The 22,136-nt window shown below is 39.2% G+C and overlaps 1 protein-coding gene across 6 annotated transcripts in view; it reads right to left on the bottom strand.

The window, feature by feature from the left end:
- Rabgap1l (RAB GTPase activating protein 1 like) overlaps window positions 1–22,136 on the bottom strand; it is a 663,388-nt gene that overhangs the window by 135,389 nt on the left and 505,863 nt on the right. For 5 of the 6 annotated variants that reach the window (XM_047519817.1, XM_047519815.1, XM_047519816.1 and 2 more), the window contains exon 19: window positions 522–650. In XM_047519817.1, coding sequence (XP_047375773.1) covers window positions 522–650 — 129 coding nt within the window. Of the gene's footprint in view, window positions 1–521; window positions 651–8,624; window positions 9,284–22,136 lie in introns of those variants that run through there. The other variant, XM_047519820.1, reaches the window with a different exon arrangement.

Consider the following 22,136-nt stretch of genomic DNA (forward strand, 5'->3'; position numbering starts at 1 on the left):
CTCACTTTAATACCACAACTTTCTAGATAAGAGTTTTTAATTTCAAATTACTTAGAAGATTTCTTTAGTTTTATCAGATATTTGACATGGACCAATGTATTCTGTAGACATTTGGCAGGTGTTGGATGGGAATGGGTAGATCAAGATTCAAACTTTCTAAGCCTAAAACAGGCTTTTCTTGCTTTGTCCTAAGAAGTCTTAAAACAGATGGCAAAAGAAAATATGAAGTCTGCTGCCATGGAAACCACTATCACAGCAGCTCTCTCTAGAGCCCCACCTATAAGATAAATGTTTGTCTTCCTATTGTTACAATCTGAGCCAGACAACTTTCATCATGAGTCTGATTAGAAGGTACAGCAACCACATACATACTGGCTGGATAAAAAGTCTAAGGTTAGCTCACGCACAACCTTAAAAATAGTCAAAACCCTGCAATATATAGAAAATGAGTTTTACATCATTTGCTATGTTATTTTGCATTCAAATTGTACCTTCGTCATATAAAAATTCATGTGTCTTACTTTGATATTGCAAGCCTGCTCCATCAATCTTCTCGCATTTTCTTCTGCCCTGTATCTCTTTGGAAGCTGAACTCTGAAGAACTTTAAAGCACCTTCAAAATCAGCCTGTAGAAGATCTTCCTTTGAGGTCTGCAAAATAATCACCAAGAATTACCATTACATTTTAGACTGCATTTGGGACACATCCATGACAAAAGGAATTTCTATTTTCCTGAATATACCTTTTTAGCTAAGATCTAAAAAGTTCCAAAAGTTTTAGAAGATATTTCTAATATTCAGTGGATATTGCTATAAGGTGACAAAATCACTATAACTTATAGAAGCAATCTGAGAGTTAATTAATAAAATAAAGTTGGATTTACACTACCTGAAGATTATGATAGTGGATCCTGGCAAAGTTTACTAAGTTACAGCTCTGAGAATAAAATAAAAAAGGAAAAAGAACTATTGGACTAATCTGTCACTTTACCTTGATAAACATCTTAAGGGCAGGACTACAAATATGACTGAAGACACAGACAATGCCTTCAAAGCCCATTAGTTACATAAGAAACACCTAATGGGAAGATGGCTTTTCAACTAGTGACAGCAGCAGCAGAATAAATTATGGTCAACTATTGACCTTTTACAAAAACTGCTGCTTGCAAAATTAACTTGAATAAAAAATAACCAGTTGGAAATTCATATACTGATGCTAATATAAAAGACTTAAAGGAGGGGCTGGGGAGATAGCTCAGTCGGTAGAGGAAACAAACAAGATGCTTATCTGGATAGCAATATCATAGGTTTTTTCTTTTAAATATTTGTTGTATTTTCTGCAGTAATACTTTTGAAATAAATAATAAATGGTCTAATAAACAGCTATAAACAACCTTTGGTGAACACCCTGATACAGACTATAGATTTGGGGGGAATGGTTCCCACAAGTAAACCAAAAAGAAATTAGATGCTTTAGAGTCAGTACTTAATTGTCAAAAGCTGCAGTAATTAAAAGAAATGGTCCCTAGAAATCACAGATTTATATGCTAGTTAAAAATGCTAACTTTATTTAATTTCAGATACAAAGATGATTAACCTTAAAGACTGTATCAAAAAAGCATGTAGGAAGTCTGACTTCTGTTCACAACAGGGCCCAGTTTTTGTCATCGCCACCAGTCTTAGTCACTGGCATCTCGTAGCTTGAGCCACTTCGGTAACCTCTAACTCATCTCCCTCCTTTGGCTTGGGCTCGCCTCAACCTACTGTCCTTATTGCCAGCAAAACTCTTTCAGCTCACGTCACTCTTCTGGGTAAAGCCTACAAAGGTTCCCAGTGTGTTCAGAACCCAATCCTAAGTCCTTCCCAGGGCCCGCAGGCCTCCCACAGCCGGAAGTCCTGCCCTCCCTGCAGCACACCTGGAATCTCTCCCTCCCTGTCCTCAAGACGAAGCACTTGCTTTCTTTCCAGTTTTTGTGCACACATCAAGTTTATTCACAGCTGCACATTACTGTCCTGGCTGGTTCTTCTGCCTGGAATACTTTTCTCCCAGATCTTTACAAGGAGAGAACTTTTTGTCATCCAGATTTTGTCTCAAATGTAAGATGAATGGGGACTTAAATACTCCCTCACCTCGCCACCCCTCACCAAGTCACTTTCCAGTTTTATAGCTGTCCTCTTCTCCTTCTCCTAAGGAAGTTTTTCTCTTCCCCCATTTCCTGTCTTGTTCACTGTTGCCTCCACAGCAAGGCCTCAAAATACAGGAGGCACTCAATTAAGATCTGTTAAAGAATCAGTGCATGAAGTCTACCTTCAACTCTTTTACTATATAAATATACACTACTTTTCCTTCCTTTCTCCTCTGCCCCTTAAAGAAACACATAGAAGAACATACCAGCTAACACATCGGGCAGTTTCACATGGTCTTGGTTAGCCCACCTTTATGTTGGCAAATTAGTTGTCAAAAAACAGCTGGGGGCTGGGGTTCAGTGGCAGAGCACTCGCCTAGCACATGGAGGCACTGGGTTTGATCCTCAGCACCACATACAAAAATAGGCAAATTTTTTCGCCTCTGCTGTCCATCTACAATTACCAAAAAATATTTTTAAATAAAATTAAAAAACAAAAAATAAGAGCTGGGCCAACAGTGACAATGAAAAAAAAATTCAGTACATCTCAGATTTATTTCCTTCCTCATGAATACTCCAATGTGATGGGAAGTAGTGCTGGAGAGAAAGTTCATCATGGTCTGAACTCACCTTCATCTGGTTGGAAAAGGCAGCTACTGGAAAGCGCAATCTGAAAGAGCCCCCTCAGTGAAGCAGGAGCTGCTGGGTTACTGGGAAGCACCCGCCTACAGTTACACCGACACAGCCATACCCCAGTCTTCCCTTTTCACAGGTGACACCACTTCTAATGATCAGTTCTCTACAATGGCTTGGAAAACTCAAGACGGGCTGCTTAGAGAACTGATGGGAAAGAAAAGGATGAGCCCTTTCCTGACTTCGCAAAGGCCTCTGAGGGCCTCATGGTATTACCCAAGTCTTCGCATTTTAAAAGTGGGAAAATCTTCAATCTCAAGTATTTGAGAATGACATAAGTTAAGATATATGAGCATATTTTGTGAACACCAAATAAATATGAGGGGTAATAGTCCAGTAAGTTATCTGTGCTGCTCAACTACTGATATTTTACTGGTGAAAAACAGTGCCTTGTCACCACTCTCAAAAGAAGGCAGCACAGCTGTAACTACTCACTGTGAATGAAAAACCTACAGTCCTGCTTGTGCACTGATGGGCTGTCTCCTCCTAGATCCCACCTTTAAGAGACTTCCATAATCATGAAGTATTACCTCAAATGCCTTTGCAATACCATAAGCAGATTATAAGCTTATAGGGATAACTCGCCACTTTTCTGACAACTGTATCTAAGAGGTTTTCCCTTCTACAATTGAAGGATAGATACTCCTTGCTCTGCAAAGATTTGGGTACTTTGCGAAGGACTTATCAAAAAGTAGTAGTTTGGGTGTTTTCTTTTTTTTTTTTTTCCCTTTGGTGTTCTGGGAAGTGAACCTAGAGCCTCCCTCAAACACCCTCCTGCCCGCTCTTAAGACATTTTCTTTTTAAATTATGATTCACATGTGTGTGTCCACATGGAAGGGTCACACATTTTCTTTCCAGACAACATATGCAGGTCCCCCCAAAGGAATTTTTTTTTTTTTTTTTTGCGGTTCTGGGGATCGAACCCAGGGACTTGTGCTTGCAACCCAAGCATTCTACTGACTGAGCTATCTCCCCACCCCTTGGAGAATATTTTTTGAAAAGTTTAATGTAAGGTGTCACCACCTAGAAAAAACTCAATGAACTTTTTTTACATTACTTGTCCTTTTTTTTGCCTCATGCTTCTACACACATCATATGTATTTAATAAAATTGGAATCAGACTGAACATATTACTATTTATTAAATATATATGCTTCACAAATATCAAGCATTAATATACTAGTAGTATAAAATATAAGTACCAGTGCTTTCTATGAAAATAAAACATGGCTTCAACCAGGCTACCAGTTCTCATGAATACTAATTATTAATAAGCTGGCTATGGAGATGATAACTTAATGGTTATAGTTACCTTTAATAATTGTCTGATACTAATCTTCTGACAATGAAAAGAAGTTTAAATATGATTTTGTGATTATAACACAACCCAAGCTTTAAAAAGGTTCCCCTAACAAGGCAGTCTAATACTTTCAAGAATCAAAGAATCAAGTACCCTAAAGAGACTGTGCTGACTCCTGGATTATCTTTATATATCTCTATTCACTACACAGAATTCCATCAGGCTAACACTGATGTAAACTGGAAAGAGTTCAACTGGGAATTTCTTAGGAGATTTTATATAATGTCTTCAGAATAGCAAGGAAGAATGAAATAATGAAAGCACAACTATTTTCCTGACATTATTTGTTAAGTAATGTTAGCCAGAAGACAACATAGACAAGAATTAGGGATATGTGAATAAGTGAAGGCATATTTTATTCCTTGTAAAATAAAGAATTCCCCCATCTGTTAAAAAGAACTGATAAAGGATTACCTGTGAAAATTAGTGGCTCAACCAACCTTTTGGGAACTTACCTTTTGTTCCCAAAACTTTCTAACAAATCCTTTCAAATGATCTGAAATGTTTACCAATTGCGTCTTCAATTGAATTGAATTCATTCATTTGAATACAATTATATAAAAAGATTACCTTCACACTTAAAGGCATTCAAACAAGTCCAACCATTTTTTTAAATACAGGGAATTGAACCCGGAGACTGTGCATGCTAGGCAAGCACTCTTACTACTAAACTACATCCCCATCCTTAAACAAGTCCTACCTTCTATTACCTTTATTTCCTTTCAAGAAGGTAGGAAGAAACACCCAGAGGGAAAAGATGTCAATCTAAGTATCCTCTGCACCTCTGTCAGCAAAATGAATTAAGCACGCAACCTGGCACACAACAGATATCAACACAAACGTGCTCCATAAATTCATAAAGCCTCTACCTCAAGTGTGCAGCAAGAAAAAGCCAAAATTTATATAACATATGTTAGTGAGTAGATTTAGGGCTTATTTTGAGATAAAAATTAATTTTTGGATTTTGAGGGGCATCAGAAGTATACATGGCAACCTCTGTATTTGGCTCAACTTCTTTTAAAAGTTGTAATCTCTCTTCAGCAAGTGATCCTTATGGTTGTGAGCAACAGAGATAAAAAAGGGGAGACACTCTCTCCTGTACTCTTTCACTTCTGCTTAAAATTAATGTTTTAAGAAAATTCACAAATTAAAATTAGGATGCAATTTAATAGCAAAAGAAATCTGATCAAAATGAACCTTACAATGCTACTGAAGAGGCAGCTAGAGTGTGTGGTGTGTGGTGTGTGTGTGTGTGTGTGTGTGTGTTTATTAACCCTGGGAGTCCTTCAGACTCACTGTGGAAAGTGCCCCAAGTGTTAGTATTGAAACTATCGCTGACATTAGTTTTAACATATAATTACCAGTAATAACTTCTTATGTCGTATATAGCAAAAAGAAAAATTCCAGGGGTCAGGGACAAAATTTTAAACATGAACAGAGTAAAAGCTTTCCTTCTTTTTCCAAATCTCACACACTTACAGAGAATGTACTCTGGTATATGCCACTGCTGATACCATTTTAATGTGTTTTTCTCACTGAAAAATTCAGTGCAAAAATATCACATTTTAAAGCAACTTTTTTTTTTTTTTTAAAGAAGCATGGTTCTAACATTTGAGTCCATTCCAAAATCTCACTATTCTTGGACTATAAATCTTTCCTTAAGGGCCTCTAATGGGTATTAAATTGTAGGTCTGAATTTTCTTAAGGAATTATTTTAAAAAACATGTAAGTGTGGTTCTCTTCCACACCTGCACTACATTTACCCCAAATGACTTTCTTTTCCTTCAGGACTTCTATTTAGCAAAAAAAATATTTTTGGAGGTCTGAGAGTCATTTGGAAGCAGAGTCTTTAGAAGAGGGAGACATTACTAGTCAGTATGTTGGACATTTGTTTGTTCATTCTTTGATGTTTTAATTTCGCTAAAACGAGTATCTGGTGAATCAACACATGAAACTGATGACTTTTGGTTGTATCTAAAACACAGTACTTGTCCTGATTTACTAAAGGAAATGAGTTCTTTACTGGTTGCAGCTTTGAAGGGCAAGAAGTAAACCCTGCAAATGTGCATCTTCTATTGAGTCAGGGGCCTCTTTCTAAATAGGAGTTATATAAGCTAGTGTTCTAGTAGTCTGATGGTCCCTCTGGGAACCAGGGAACAGTAACTAGAGCTCAGAGTCCAAATCGACAACATCATCTTAAAATGTCATTTACCAGATTGTCTTTTTAAAAATATTAACTTGTCTTATAAAGAAAAGCTTTACTGGCATTTTTAAAGTAAAATTTTTAAAGTAAAATATGTGTGCTCATTTTACCCAGTTACATTCATGTTGAAAACAAGGTTAAGAATGCTCACATGCGTCTTAAACTTCAACGCTTAGTCTCGTGACTGGATGGAAAGGCAGCAGCACCACACGTGCAGTATTCCTCTCAGGACGGCCCTAGGCAGACTGGCACTGACCAACACCACCAGGCTGGGCAACTCTGGGTCCTTTGGACACACATGTCAAACTCGAGCAGTTACTCATTGGACAGCAGATCCCAATTTATAGCCATATTGCTAATTAAAGGGCATATGACTTCTCAAAATGTTGACTACCCTGGTTCCATAACCCTTGAGGTACAACTGTGTATAACAAGGCCAGAGATTTCCATGGGGCCTCCCAGGCCACTGAGCATATGCTTTTCACACGTAGTGAAGTGGCTCTGAAGGCTGAGAGTGCAAAACAACCTGAGGGATGCACTACCTCTGATGCCTAATTTGGCAGCCAGACTTGGCACAATCGCAACTTACAGATACAGAGGACCTCCCAGAGACCTCAGCCTGGGAACCCAACCCCTGTGGATTTCACTGCTGATTTTTTTTTTAAACTAGAGGTAGTTAAAATTCATACCCAATGCAGATTTAAGTATGAGAGATATTTTTAGTTATCAATTTATGTTTTCCTTCAAACACTGAAAATGTAAATGCCAAAGAGAAGCAGCACCAGATGACTGAAAGTCACCAGCAGAAGCCCTTGAGTCACAAAGTTAAGCAGTCTTTAAGATATGGAAATACATTACACCAAGCCTGATTCCTCAGAGATGCAAAGAATTTGTTGAAATGTAGCTTAGCACTTCATAGTGTCAAAATTCCTGAAATAAAATGCTTATTTCACTTAAAAAAAAAAAAAAAGAAAAACAACTCCCTGATAGAATCATGACTCTTCAGTTTTCCCCTTTACTAATAAAAAAATGTGATTCAGGGAAGTAATGACTTCACTGAGGCATCAAAACATATGTATTCAGCTTTCAAAAATTCCTTCCTTAAATGGAAAAGGAACTATATTTCTCCAAGATAACATCCCTGAAATTCCATGCTGGCCATTGCATCTAACTTCATCTGGCAATGATCAACAGACTTTCTTTGGGGTGGGAAATTCCTTACATAAATGGCCACCTATGTGTCTGTTACAATTCAATAGAAGAGATTATATTAACATATATACATGAAGCCTGAGTTAATAGTTGTAAAGAGAAGTGTAAGCAGAGATCAACTATACTGGAGGAAGATACGTGTGCGTAAGAGTTAAATTCAGTCAAGTAAATACCGTACTGAAGAGCCTTGAATCTGAGAGAACCATAATAAGGGAACACTCTGGAAGGGCATTAAACTCCATTCTGTAAAACAGACAAAGCTAAACTATTCTCACTCAACTACCAAATAATGGTATAGGACTACTGCAGACCGATTACATTACAGAACAGTTGCTAGGTATAGTTCTGAAACCACTAAAGAGAAGCCCTGCAACAGCGATTGTGGGTATTTAATTTTAACCCTTGATAGAACCTGAGGAAGGGTGATTTTTCTCTTGTTCGAGAAATAAATAACAAGCAAGCCTGACTTCCCAGACTCAGCACAGTCTTAGCAGCTTTCGGCTGCTTTACAAATACACAGTTCAGTCATTCCAGGAGAGAAACCTATGATTTCCTACCCAAGGATTCCTAGGTAGTAAAATTCCCTACCAAGGGGGGAAAAAAATCAGTTTGGCAACCAAATGGGGAGGTTAGAAAGCAAGCCACACAGAGTCTAGATGTGTGACTATGTCTGTTGTAAAATTTAACCCTTTGAAGACATAAATAACAGAACGCCTATAGCAACACTTGGGGATTCTGCTCTATTGCTGAGCCTCGTCAGTCAGAAAATCAGTTTTTTGCTTCCACAGAGATAATGCCACTAATGTGACCCTGGGCTCTGAGAAGACAGCTATGGTTTCCTCTAGCCAATTAAGGAGTGGCATGAACCAGGCTCCAAAGGAGCAGCACAGCAGTGGCCACTGAGCCCTTCCTTCTCAGTAGAAAGGGGAGAAGGGGAGGAAGGTAGGAGATCACAAGCCTCCTCCAGGGAAACATTCTCACAGAAGACAGCAGATTCTCTACAAATGAAGTTCAATGGAAAACAGTCTCACCGCCAGAAGCCGAGGCACAAACAGCCGATGCCCCATCCCCAGAAGTTCCAGCACCCGACACGCATACTCATTCACCAGCTTGCTCCTCTCGTCGTGCATGTCCTGGGACTTTTTGACAGGAGGGGTGAGCTTCGCAGCCGGGGCTGGGCAGGGCACCCCTTCTTCCATGAGCAGTAAGTAGGTATCCAGAATGAGAAAGCTGGGTCTCTTATCCACAATCTTAAGAACTGCGGCAGGAGGGAGCCAGGCTGATGTCTCCCCAGGAGGATGCACAGGACAGTGTGGGGTGGGAATTGTCAGCTAATGTCTCCCCAAGAAAAACATCTTGGCTAAATTATCCACTGTGCAAGAGCCCCAAAGTAGACTCAAAATGAAAATGAAATAAATGCTGATCTAAATCAAAAATGGCAAAAGCAACCAAATGCAAGAAAATGGCCAAGAGTGATGCAGGAGTTCAGACACACGTGTGAAAGCAGACAAGCTGCTTAGAAGGATCTGGCACGTTCCAGCGTGTGTGTGTGCTATGTGTGCGTGTGAGAAAGAAAGCGCGTGTGTGTCTCTCTCTGCGTGTGTCTGCGTGTGAGGACAGGAAGCCAGGGCAGTTGTGAAGCTGCAAGGAGAAAAGGATGAGCTCATTGCAATCCTTGATTCGTGACAAGCAGCGCTGCTGCCTTTGCTGCTGCCGCTACTGCTGCGCTGCCTCTCGCTGTGAATCAGTAATGAAGGGGTAGGAAAGGAAGGGGAGGGAAGAGAGGAGGAAGGTGAATGAGCATGCAGAGTGTGTCTCAAGGGAGAATGCTGTAATAAGAAGCCAATGGCGAGCCGTTGGACAGATGCGCTTCCCCAGCTCCGTCCACCTTCAATCAGTGTTAGTCTGACAGCTTATGCTGTTGAATCCTAAGCCCACAGACCAATGAACTAGCTTCTCCTCACATGTAATGCTCACAGGAAAACCAGAAAGCCAGCCATCTAAAAGACTGACCCTATTCACTCTGGCTTTCTAACAAGGAGAAGAGATAAAAGTCTGATCTTATTCTATGTGTTTCAAGTGGGAAGCTCAAATCCATGTTGTATCACTGGAATTTACAGAAGAGCAGCTAGGGTAGAATGACAGTATGAACAGACCAGCAAGGACCCAGCATCCAAGTGACACACCCTCAAGCTGAAGTGTTTATGCAATAGTAATGACTTTTTGCAGCGCCAGGATGTACAAAAGCATCCCAGCATGCTGGGAAGGCAGGCCAAAATCAAAAGCAAGGTTTTTATACACATATGATATGATAAAACATATAAACATACAACATAATATTAAGAGCAGACATAAAAGAAACTACTGAAGTTGAGATTCTCAAAGCAAAAATAACTTTCTAATCCCACGGACCTGATAAACAGTAGTTTAAAACACTTGATATTCTCTGGTCAAATTAATCCTTTCCTAGTAATGCTGCTAAAATCAGGAATTAAATGTAGCTTAACATTTTACAATCTTTATGCTAAAGTGTTATAATGATATCTCTGATGGTATAACAAGTTGTAGCCAAATAAAGGCAAAAGGACAAGACGATCTTTAGGGACAGTCTCTGAACTTTATCTGAGCCACAGAGTACTTCGCATTTTTGGCATCTTGGTTCTGAAATTTGTAACTGTTCTCATAAACACCAAACCAGTATATTCATGCAAGTTATAGCATGATACAAGAAGTAATGGGAGAAGAGTCCAGAGCAAGTTATTTCTGAGTCTTAGTTTTCTAATCTGACAAATAAGAGCTACAAATCTTCAAGTAACTAAATAAACACAGATTTATTGATGTATCTCTGTAATCTTAGTGCAAGATATACATTAATTATGGGACTAGGATTAAAGAGAAAGAAATAGGAAAGGAGATAATGCCTTTGTTAACAAAATAGTGTTTGGTTTCTTTTTTGTGTATTTGTATGGTACTGGGGAATGAACCCAGGGGTGCTTAACATCTGAGTCATATCCCCAGTCCTTTTTTATATTTTATTTTGAGACAGGACCTCACTGAGTTGTTTAGGGCCTTGCTTAAGTTGCTGAGGCTGACCTTGAACTAGTGATCCTCCCACCTCAGTCTTCCAAGCTACTGGGATTACAGACCTGAACCACTGAGCCTGGCTAATGTTTGGTTTCTTTTTTCAAAATCTCATGAAAACAAAACTTTAAAAAAAAATTTTAAAGTATTATTGAACAAAATGTCTTAAATGGCATATTTATAGATTACCACCAGGACTTCTTCCAAAACCAAAAACCATACAAAGTAAAAATTTTATTATAAAAATGGTCAAAAGCATTGGATAATCATGTGTGTGTGTGTGTGTGCACGCACATGCGCATTCTAAGTCCCTAAGGTTCTGGAGGAAACCTTTGATGGGCTAGGGTGGGGGTAGGTTCTACTGGAACTGGGAGACTGGGCCTTTCGTATCACAAGCACACACACACACACACACACATACACACACACACACCAAATAGCATCTGGCACAGCTCCATTTTTACTTTGCACACTTCATTCTGCTTCAGATTCTGTCTGGAAAGACTGTGCTGCTGTGGGGTGAGGGTGAGGAGCACAGCCACACACATCTCGTGTTTAAGATCAAGGGAGCAGTTTGACTGCAAAGGAAGAAGGAAGCAACTCCTTAGCTCACAGGGTTTTCTCCGGTTCGCTTTTTAAAGGGTGGGGAGATGTTTTGATCTGACCAGCTAGGCTCCACAAAACACTTGCAGAAACACTTATATAAGCTGGAGACAAAGAATTTGCACAAAATAATTCTGGTAAAAAGAAGTAAAAATTAACCAAATTATTTTAGAACTGTATGGTTTGGCCCTGGTGCTCATAAAAGAAGTTAAAATCATATGAACTAATATTAAATGTAGTAATTAAAATATGATACCTGTACATGTGAGTGTGTGTTTGCGCACATGTGTATGCGTGTGTGTGTGTGTGTGTGTGTGTGTGGCACTAGGGACTGATCCCAGGGCCTCTGCATGCCAGGCAAGCTGTCTATCACTGACCTACAGTCCCACCCTTTTTTCCCCTCCTCCCCACTATTTTTTTTTTTTTTTTTTTTTTTGAGGCAGGGTCTTACTAAGATGCCTGGGCTGGACTTGAACTTGTAATCCTCCTGCCTCATACTCCTAAGTAGCTGGGATTACAGGTATGTTATATCACACCTGAATTAAATTTATCATACCTAGTGAGCAAACCAAGTCCTTAAAATATCCAGGCACATGGAACAGAATGCCATGTAAGAGGCTCTACCACAGGCGGTCAGGAATTTCAGGTTCCCCATCTCTTCACCATGCTGCTCCTCGAACATGCATCATCAGTGCTTTTCAAGTTGCCATGATTTTTTCAGACTGTCCTTTCAGAACAGGATATTGGTCAACATCAAATAATTCTTGGAGAATATCACTCAGTGAAATGGAAGAATGAACTCCAGGAATTCTTGAAGCCCTTAAAGAATCACCCTCACCTCAGTATTTCTTCCTTTTTCTCCCAAGCCCCCAATAATTTATTTATTGCTGATGAGATTCAACAATAAATCACAGAACACTTTTGATAAAAAAAGAACTACAAAGTAGTCTAAAAATGAAATAACAGAAACTCTTCTGAATTAACCAGTTAATAATATCCAAATTGTCTTACCCTATCATAAAAGGGATTTTAATTCTGAAAGCTCAGTTGGACAGCAAGTCAAAGATAATATGAGAAACCTGGATAAATCACCTGTAGAAGAGGAAAACCATTTTGTCTCTGTCCTCCTAGGTGCTGTGCCTTGGGTCCTGCAAATAAGTCTGCTCAAAGACAGGCTGAGGAGAGGAAACCACAGCAGCCCAACACACGCAGTGCATGTGTAGGAGACTCAGTAACGAGCAGCTCAAAACAGCAGTTAGCACTTGAGCTTGTGCAGCATCTCAACAAATAACAATAATTTTGTAGAGAGGGACAAGACAAACAAGGGGAAAGGGCTTTGCGCTTCTGGGGCGACAAACTGTAGGAGAGCAGACCCGTGGGGAAACCGCGGTGCACAGGCTGACCAGGTGAGGCTTACCTGCGGACCGTTGGTGGAGACTCAGAGCCACCTCATCTCCACCAACGAGGCTCTGAGCCCTTCCTGGTCTGGAGGTGTGTATGCAGGGCTGGAGGCACCTTCCAGGGAGGCAGAGAGCTTGTCCTGTGCCTCCCTTTTATCAATTGTCTCTAGCTCAAAAAAGTCCTTATAAAGAACTGGCATAATTTGGGGCGGCATATACTGAACTCCTCCACACCCAGAGAGACAAAGAGAGGGCCAGCAATGGTCCCAAAGTCATGGTCTAAGGACTCACAGTGATATTCTCTGGTGTGCTGGAAGCAGGTGTTCTGTGGTGCAGTCCTTGGTGGAGTCTTGCACTGGAGAGTGCTTTTCCTGGGTCATGACTCCACTGTGTCAAGACTGCCAGACACATTCTGGACACATACATTTCCCTCGTAAATATAAGAAGCATATTTGACTTAATTCACAAACCCATAATTGAGAACACTGTAGGGTTGAGGTTGTGGCTCAATGGTAGAGCGCTTGCCTGGCCATGTGTAAGGCCCTGGGTTTGATTCCAGGCCCTGGGTTTGATCCTCAGCACCACATAAAAATAAAATAAAGGCATTGTGTCCATCTACAACTAAAAAAAATTTTTTTATAAAGAACATTTTTAAGGAATACTTTTTAAAAAGAATTTTATGCCCCCAAAATAATAATAATAACCATGTTAGACTGTTAATTCCATAGCTACAAAGATGTAAAGGAAACACTTTCCAACCTGCGGGGAAGTATCCACAGATAAAGATAAAGCATGGTGTGCCAAAAGGAGAAACACACTGCATGCTATACAACCCAGACACATCTTGGCTGTGTGCAGCAGAAGCAGACAGTAGGCTTGAGCCAGTGGGACAGGCCTATTCCAAAGCCATGAGGAGTGAGAATTAGGCATAGCTTTAGGAGAAAAATAGGGCATTGCTTATTACACCAGCTTTCAGCTGTATTTACTAGCTGAATGATAAGGGCTGTTACTTAACACTCCCTCAGCCTCTACAGAAAGGCAACATCACCTACCTAGCCCAGAGGCTCTGAAATATAAGTTGTGCCCATAAAAGAATCTCTCAGGGGGCCGGGAGTGGAGCTCAGCAGTATAGTGCTTGCCTAGCATACTCAAGGCCTGGGGTTAAATCCTCACCACCACCAAAATAAAGACTCTCACACAGTGCACAGCACATGGCAGGCTCTTAGTAACCACTCGTTTTCATTTCATACAGAAGAGAGAATGTATAAAATGTATTGTGTTCATTTGGAATAGGGTTCAGAAAATGAGAAGGGCTCTGGATATACTAACAATAGAAGGAGAGAAGATGTTCCTAGGAGACCGCCTGCCTCTTCAGTTCACTCGTAAGACACAGACACGTTAACAGGAGGAGCAAAGCATCTGCCTCTCAGCGATGAGAAGGGAAGAGCAACAACGTCCTTCCCGAGCTACTACTTCTTTGTCAGATGGATGACTTTTCAAAAAAGAATACTCAATGATTTGACAAGTTCCTAAGATCCAACACACAGGCCAGAGGGATGACACTGAGTAGCACGGATCCCTTGGTACTGTGGATGCCTGCAGAAGTCACGCTGGTTCTCCCAGTCCAGACTTCATTCTGTTCAATGCTTCATTCTGTGCTACAAGCTCCTGGACAAAGAAAGACAGCAGATCCTGCTTCCAACTCTATGGGTTATTCAAAGCACTTGAAGAAAAGGCTGAAGTGAAATGTAATGAGACTGAGCTTACACCTCATCTCCCAGGAAAATGAGTGTCATTATTTTACAGCTGGAACTCATACATGGAAGAATTAGAGCGCGAAATAAAAGATACTACATAATTAACTGGCACTGTGGGGGTGGTTCAGATATAAATCTATAGGAATTCGAGGAAAAAATAAGTTCCTATAAGACCCTGTAGAAGCACCTCGGTGTTTTGGGGAAAGTGCTGATCTCTTGTGAGACTGATGGCGTAACATTCCAGGACGGATGTTGTTTGCTCCTAAGAGAAGGGAGAGCTTTCTTCTTCCCAAAGTGACTGAATAGCATTCTGAGAAGACCTGGCAGCATCACCAACCCCTGATTTCCTATCCTCATGATCAGATTCATGTGAGAATTTCTGCAGCCTTGTGGAAAGGTGATCACCTCATCTGTTTCACATCTGCACTGACAGGTAGCTCAGGAGCCTCTTTATTACTGCACATTTATATTTCTATATATTAGAAAAGGACTATATAGAGTAAGCCAGAAATCCAAAGTTTCTACTTAGTTGATTCAGTTATATATCAATATTTGTAACTGCTTTATGGAGGCATGATTAGCATACAAAAAGCTGTAGGTATTTGTGGAATGGGGATGGAACTCGGGCGCTCTACCATAGAGCTACAACCCCAGACCTGCCTCCTCCACACATTTTTTTCTTTTTTAAATCATGAGACAGGCTCTCACTAACTTGCTAAGATTGGCCTCAAACTTGTGATACTCCTACCTCAGCCTTCCCAGTGACTGGGATTACAGGTGTGTGCCACCTCACCAGGCTTAAGTGGTAGGTAATTAATATACACAAGATATGCTTGTGTAATATACACGTACACATTTGAACATAAGTATATACCCATGAAACCATTATCATCATCAATGCCAAAACTTAGCCATCATCTCCACAGATTTCTTTCTGTCCCCACCCCTTTGTTTCTTATGTGGTTAGAGCACTTAACAGAACATCTATTTCAGTAATGTACTTTATAATAACAGAACAAGTATACTTCTTTTTTCCATGTGATGTTAATAAAACTATTTGAAGACAGTCTTAATTTTCTTTTCTCTAAGCTAATCATGCCTGCTTCTAACTCCATCTCCTCTGAGCTAATTCCTAGATCATTCCAGACTCAATTCTGTCTGCTGCCCCAAGTATACACTCATTTAGATAGTGTCTCTCAATAAAGTGCTGCCCACGCTGGGAAAAAATACTCTATATTTGATAGCAGAATCATAAAATAATGGGATCTTGTTAGAGTCTAGAAAATATCAAGGTCTCACAACACATTCATTCAATTGCCAAAAAGACTGAGGCAGCTTGCAATCATAAAACCTGTAGGAGACAGCCAGGAAGCCAAGATTTCAGAGTGAGGATGCACAGTAGGGAACTCAGAATTTCCTGCACTGTAATTTGCTACCCTGTTTTTTTTTTTTTTTTAACATGGAAATATATTTATTGATTTTTGAGATGTAAGCATTCTACAGATATATTATGTGACAATTTGAATTAATATTGCTGAACAGTATGCATGATATGGTGGGAGAGCAAGGATTGTTTTGTGGTTTTGATCACAATTAAATTTACAAACAACACATAAAAATAAAAAGAACTGTAAAATGTTTGAAAGTTACCTTTAAAGTGCTATGGTCTTTATCCTATAAATAAGAACAAATTCATGAATATATAGATAAAGAGCATGCATATAATCCAGAATTACTACTGTAATTCTGAGGCACAGAGGTAATAATTCCAATTATTACCATCCTCAATACCTTTGTGAGAATGGGGCTGGGGATGTAGCCAATTATTAGAGTACCCCTGGATTCTATCCCTATTACTTTCACACATAAAAAATTTACATTGCTATGTACATACACAGGACAAAAAATCAATCTGCGTAAAATATAAAATTCATTTAAAAAGGTATACTATTTATACAAACAAGTAAAACATAAAATTTTATTGGAAATAGAAACAAGAATCATGCATATCTTAATTTCAACAATGTCCTAATTTGTGAAGTATTTGAAATTGTCATATATTCATAAAATATAGACAAAAATGAAACAGTGTTATGTGAAGTTAGGAAACCTCTTCTGCAACATGAAATGTAGTATATAAAATGAAAGAATAAAGGAAAGGAAAATTTAACCAACAATTTATATATATTCATAGATATATTATTCACAAACACTTTCATATAACTACAATTTGCAACTGTCACTATATACCACAAAAGAGCATTTATTGTGAATCTTGACTTTCATTTCACAGAAAATCCGTAACAAGTATTTATTTATAAAGAGCACATGTAAGTGAATTTTAATTAATAAATATATGAATAATATTAAACTGCAGTAGGATATTAATTTATTAAAATGGCTTGTCCTAGAATTATCCAAAAATGTGCACATTATCACCTAGAGACCCACAAATAACAGAAAACCTTTCAGATCATGCTGACACTCACTAGCAAAGGGGAGTTTGGGTTGTTAACTTTAAATGTACTGGGACATCACTATAGACAAACAGAAGATTTTAAAGAATTTTAAAACATGATAAACATAGGGCAGTACATATTCAATGATAATGGGAGAAATAAACCTAAGCTTCTGAAAATTCTTTTCTGCTAGGTAAATTCTACATCAGCATTTTGAAGTTTGGATTCTTACTTGAACTTTGGGTCTCTCAACTGTGTCTTATATGTGTAGGCCACAATATTTTATACCACTGAATTACTCTCAGTATCACTTTTCTGAAGTGAAGGATATATAACATACCAATAAAGGGAGAGATTAAAGACTAAAAAAATGTCATTAACATTTTATTTATACCACAAATGCCCTGTTTCTCTTGAAAGCACAAATATGAAACCCATACTTATAAAGAAGTTCCCAGAAGATATTCATCAAGGGAAGAAAATTAAATAATCATAATTAATTAAAAATTGTGAAGGGAAGTTATGCATACCCAGGAAGACCAAGTTTCTGTAATTCTCTAACATCACATCTCTCTGTAAGTTTTTGAACGGGCTGAAGGCATTTCCACTCCTCTTCAGTGAAATCAATGGCCACATCCCTGAATGTCAACTGTTCTTGTAAGCCAGTGTGGCCATCTTGGATTATTCCGGAAGCGGAAGCTCCCATCCTTCGGTGGGGCAAATCACATCCTGAGACACCTGCTAGAGACTGGAAATTCATTGTCATGTACTTCTCATGTATCAGGCTACTGAAGACTGGGAGCATCAGATATTATGGTGGGGTATTAAAAGGAAGAGGACATGAAGGTGTTCTCAGGGCGTCATTAATGTTCTATTTCTTGATGTAAGCAATGGTACGTGGTATTTTTCCTTTGTGGTAATTCAAGGAACTCTATAATTTCAATGTTTGCCTGCTCTTGCTTATGTATAAATGGTAACAATCATAAAGATGACCATTTTCTCCAGGTCATCTATAATAATACCTCAATGAAATTAAAGAAGGGAACAATGCAGAAACATCAAAAATTCTCCAGGAAGTTTATACATATTAATATTAGCCAAGAACTCTCATCAGATGAGTAGAAAATGTTGGTTTATACTAGGACATTAGCATTCCTTGAGCAATGATCCTTATAACTGGGACAGGATACTTAAATCCACTGTCACCTTCTGGAAGCTTTCTGTGTAAAGCACCCGCTTTCATTCAGGGCAGTATCTCTCCAGTTTTTTGAACCATTTCTGGGTGTTCAGGAGTCAGTCCTTCTCCATAGGGATCTTCAGTCTCTGCACAGCAGAGCAACCTGGGGTTCCAAAGCAGGAGAGTGAAGCCTAGAGCTGAATGGCCGATATGGTAAACTCAGGAGAAGGAGAAGGCAGCGGGAGCCCACCCCCAATTCCACTACCTTTTAATTAGTGTCGTTTGTAAAGAGCTGTCTCATGAGAGGGACTATATGATTCACTATTTTGTCCACACAAAACTGGTCCAGAGCCTGTGCCTGCCACCTACTATGAAGAATATAATATTCATAGATTTGAGTTGAGGCGGAGTATCCACAAACCCACCTTGAGAACAGGCACTTTTAATACACACTTGTGATACAAAGCACATGTGCTTTCTCAACTTTCGAGTGGCACGTACTCGCTTTTGCAACCCAACAGTTCAATCAGCTACACCCTTGGCAGCTCTGCCATAGTGTCAAATATAAGAACTCCTTTTTTTAAAGCCTGTTTGTGACAAAGGCTTGAAGAGGGAATGCGGTCTCAGGTCTTTCCTCCTCGTCCCCGGACAGTGCAGATAACATTCATATGCATTTCAAGCTTGAGCAGAAGGCATAAACATATGTGAGTAGAAGCCTGTTTTTTAATTTTAAATTGATCTCATTAAAATGATGACATACAGAATCTAGACTATTCCTTGATCCCCCAAGCTAGACCAGCATTTTAAAAATCTTTATGTATGTATTTTGATAGTGTTTTTTAAAAGAAAATCTTGTGAACTGCCCCTTCCTTCTAAAGTTCATCTCTAATTCACTAATAAATTTGCAATCTGTGGCATATTCACATTATATAGAATGCTAGGTGTAGTTTACCAGTAGTCACTATGAAAACATTATTTTCAGTGAAGGAGTTATATGGGTCAGCCCATGTATTAGCAAGTGAATTTGTTTCTAAAAAATGGAGTCATAGAAGGGTCACACTGTCATTTAAAGACCTCTCTTAATATCTATTTGCTTTGACTACGTCAATTTCTGATCCTTAACACTGTTTTCTAAATGTATAAGAAATTTAAGGCTATCCTTTGATCTTTTGTTAACTCATACAGACCTGTGATTATTGTTACTGTACACTGGATTCTAAATTATACTTTCAAAGTTAAACTTATTTAAATGTAAAGCTTTGGATAATACTTTGCCAAGTTGGTGTTCTCCAAACTAAAATTACATGTAGGAAAAGTCTTGAATTTGTACAAAAATAACAAATTTGGTTAGTATTTTTTCATGTCATTTGATGTTTCATAGCTGGATAAAGCAACCTGTCGTCAATTAGTTATATATACAATTTTGTGTTGCTTTTCACACTCGAATTGGAATTTAAATATATTTTTGGAAGATAATAAGGAAAGCCTGATCTGTTTGAAGGTGACATAATAAAACATGGAAGCATTTTTTTGCCACCTTTTCCCCAAAAAGTAAGTTAAAAGCTCTCTTAACCTTTGTTAGATTCATGTTTTAGATGTAAAGTTGTATTGTGTTATTTTTGAAGAGCCCTGCCTTACCTGAGAAAAGACTCTGCCTCCTAACTTACTCCATGTTAGAATGGCTCCAAAATAGGCTAGACTCAGTTAATTTAAAGTTGTGTTCAAAAGACTGATTTTTGTTACAAAGATTACTGTGATCTCAAACAGGGGACATAATATAAAACTAAGTAAAGGTTGAAGATTATAAAAATCATTTTTATTAGTTCATAGCTATTACACAGAGTATGTTTTTGTTTTGTTAATTTTATTTTGTATTTTCCTTGTAAACTTTAGAACTGTTACCTATTCATGTTTTGCAGAGGTAATGCTTCTTTAAAAAAAAAATCTTGGTTAATTTGAGATAAGCCACCACCTACAGGACAGGTAGTATATAATGCTGACTTCCAATATTAATACTCTAATTAAGTGAAAGGGGTAACCGTAAAATTATAGATACTGAAGTTATAACCTGTTATTCCCTCTTTAAGACTGGTGAAACTGGATGTTTAAAACCAAAAATTTTGAGACCAAAGTCAAGGAAGTAAAAGAGTCAAGGAAAAAGCAACTGACATTTTGGCCTTGCCTTCTAAGGTTAGCCAGGATGCAGAGAATGATGGGACTGTTCTCTGGGCCCTGCAACTCTGGTGAGTCACCCAATCTGCTGACCAAGGAGATCAAGAGGACCCTAGGTAACAGGAAGCCAACCAGTACACATTCTGCAAAGAGGAGTGTTATGGTTTGGATAGGAGGTGTCCCATAAAGTTCATGTGTGAGACAATGCAAGAAGGTTCAGAGGAGAAATGATTGGTTTTTGAGAGTCTTAACCCAATCAGTGATTTAATCCCTCGATAGGGATTAAGTGAGTGATTAGGGTAGGGTGTGGCTGGAGGAGATTGGAATTGGGGTGGGTATATATTTTGTATCTGGAAAGTAGAAACTCTCTCTCTCTCTCTGTTTCCCTTTGCCACATTCTTCTGCCATGATGTTCTGCCTCACCTTGAGCTCTAAGGAATGGAGTTTGCAGTCTTTGGACTGAGACCTCTGAAACTGTAAGCCCTCTAATAAACTCTTACTCCTCTACAGTTGTGCTGATCTGGTCATTTAGTCATAGCAGTGAAAAAGCTGACTAAAACAAGGAGGGTCAGTGGAGACAGAAATGTCCCTGATGCTTCCAAGAGAAGCCATGTTTGGTCAGCCAGGCCCCAACCCATCCTGGTAAAGGAAAGCTAAGGAAGGCAAGAGGCTTCGTACACATACCCAAGAGTGATGTCTGAGGAATCTCAGTTGACTCTTTTTTTTTAATTATCTTTTTTTAGTTGTTAATGGACCTTTATTTTATTTATTTATTTATATGTAGTGCTGAGAATTAAACCCAGTGCCTCACACATGCTAGGCAAGTGCTCTACTACTGAGCTACAACCCCAGCCCTCAGTTGACTCTTTAGAATAGAAAGGAACAAGATCAGTTTTGAGCAACTTGGTCTTAAACACCTGGCAGGAGAGTATAGCTTGAGCACAGTCCTACATAGACATTAAAAGGAAAAACAATGGTATTTTTAATGTAACTTAAGATGAACACTTGTATCAGTCTTACCAAAAGTAAGTAAAACTGGAGGCTATAAAGGAAGGTTTTTTGGGTGGGTGTTGCCTAAAAATACTGATCACAAAGGACTCTAGAGTCGCAATTTGTCCTGAATCAATCTGAGCCTGATCTCATAGGCCTACAAATCTTCCTAACCTATATTGATAAACTTGATCTGTTTTTCACTGATATGATTATGAGTTACTGTCTTCATGGCTTTCAGAAACTGGCTGACATACTAATTGCTTTCGTGTTAATAATTTACAAAAAGTAATGCTTTTCTGTCTTGTTTATTGTTCACTTAGCAAGATCCCTGCCCTACGTATGCCTTGTCCAGTCACCTGCCATCAGCCACTGTGGACCTCTGGACTGCTCTGATGCTGAATGCCCTTAACTTTCCATGCCCCACCTGGTAGAGAACAAGGACTTTGGGGTACTTCCTCCAACTTCACCCCACTTCATCAGGAAGAAGTTAGGAGATGTTGTCACCCATTTTTCCATAGAAATGGAACATAGTAATTGACAGTGGGGAAAAGTAACAGTGTCCACTTTACGCTTTCAATATAACCCTTGCTGCTCTGCCAGTGCAGCTTAAAAAGAATGGATATGTCAAGATGGGGGCCCTCACATTTCACATGGACAAGCCGCATTTGCAATGATGGTGGTAACAGATTGCACAGCTCCCCTCTCTCCTCCAGACAAACACAAATACTCATTCAGTAGAACGGCAGAGGTGGCAAAAGGCAGGCGTGGAGGAGACCCCACCTCCATGAGCTCAGCACTGGTCCACACTCAGTACTGCCACAGCCACCTGATGAGGCCGCAGGTGGGCGAGTGCACATGGGCCTCTCTGCTCCACAGGCTCCTCTTCATGTCTCATGCATGC

This window comes from Sciurus carolinensis, chromosome 12 (assembly GCF_902686445.1).
Source record: "Sciurus carolinensis chromosome 12, mSciCar1.2, whole genome shotgun sequence".
Lineage (NCBI taxonomy): Eukaryota > Metazoa > Chordata > Mammalia > Rodentia > Sciuridae > Sciurus > Sciurus carolinensis.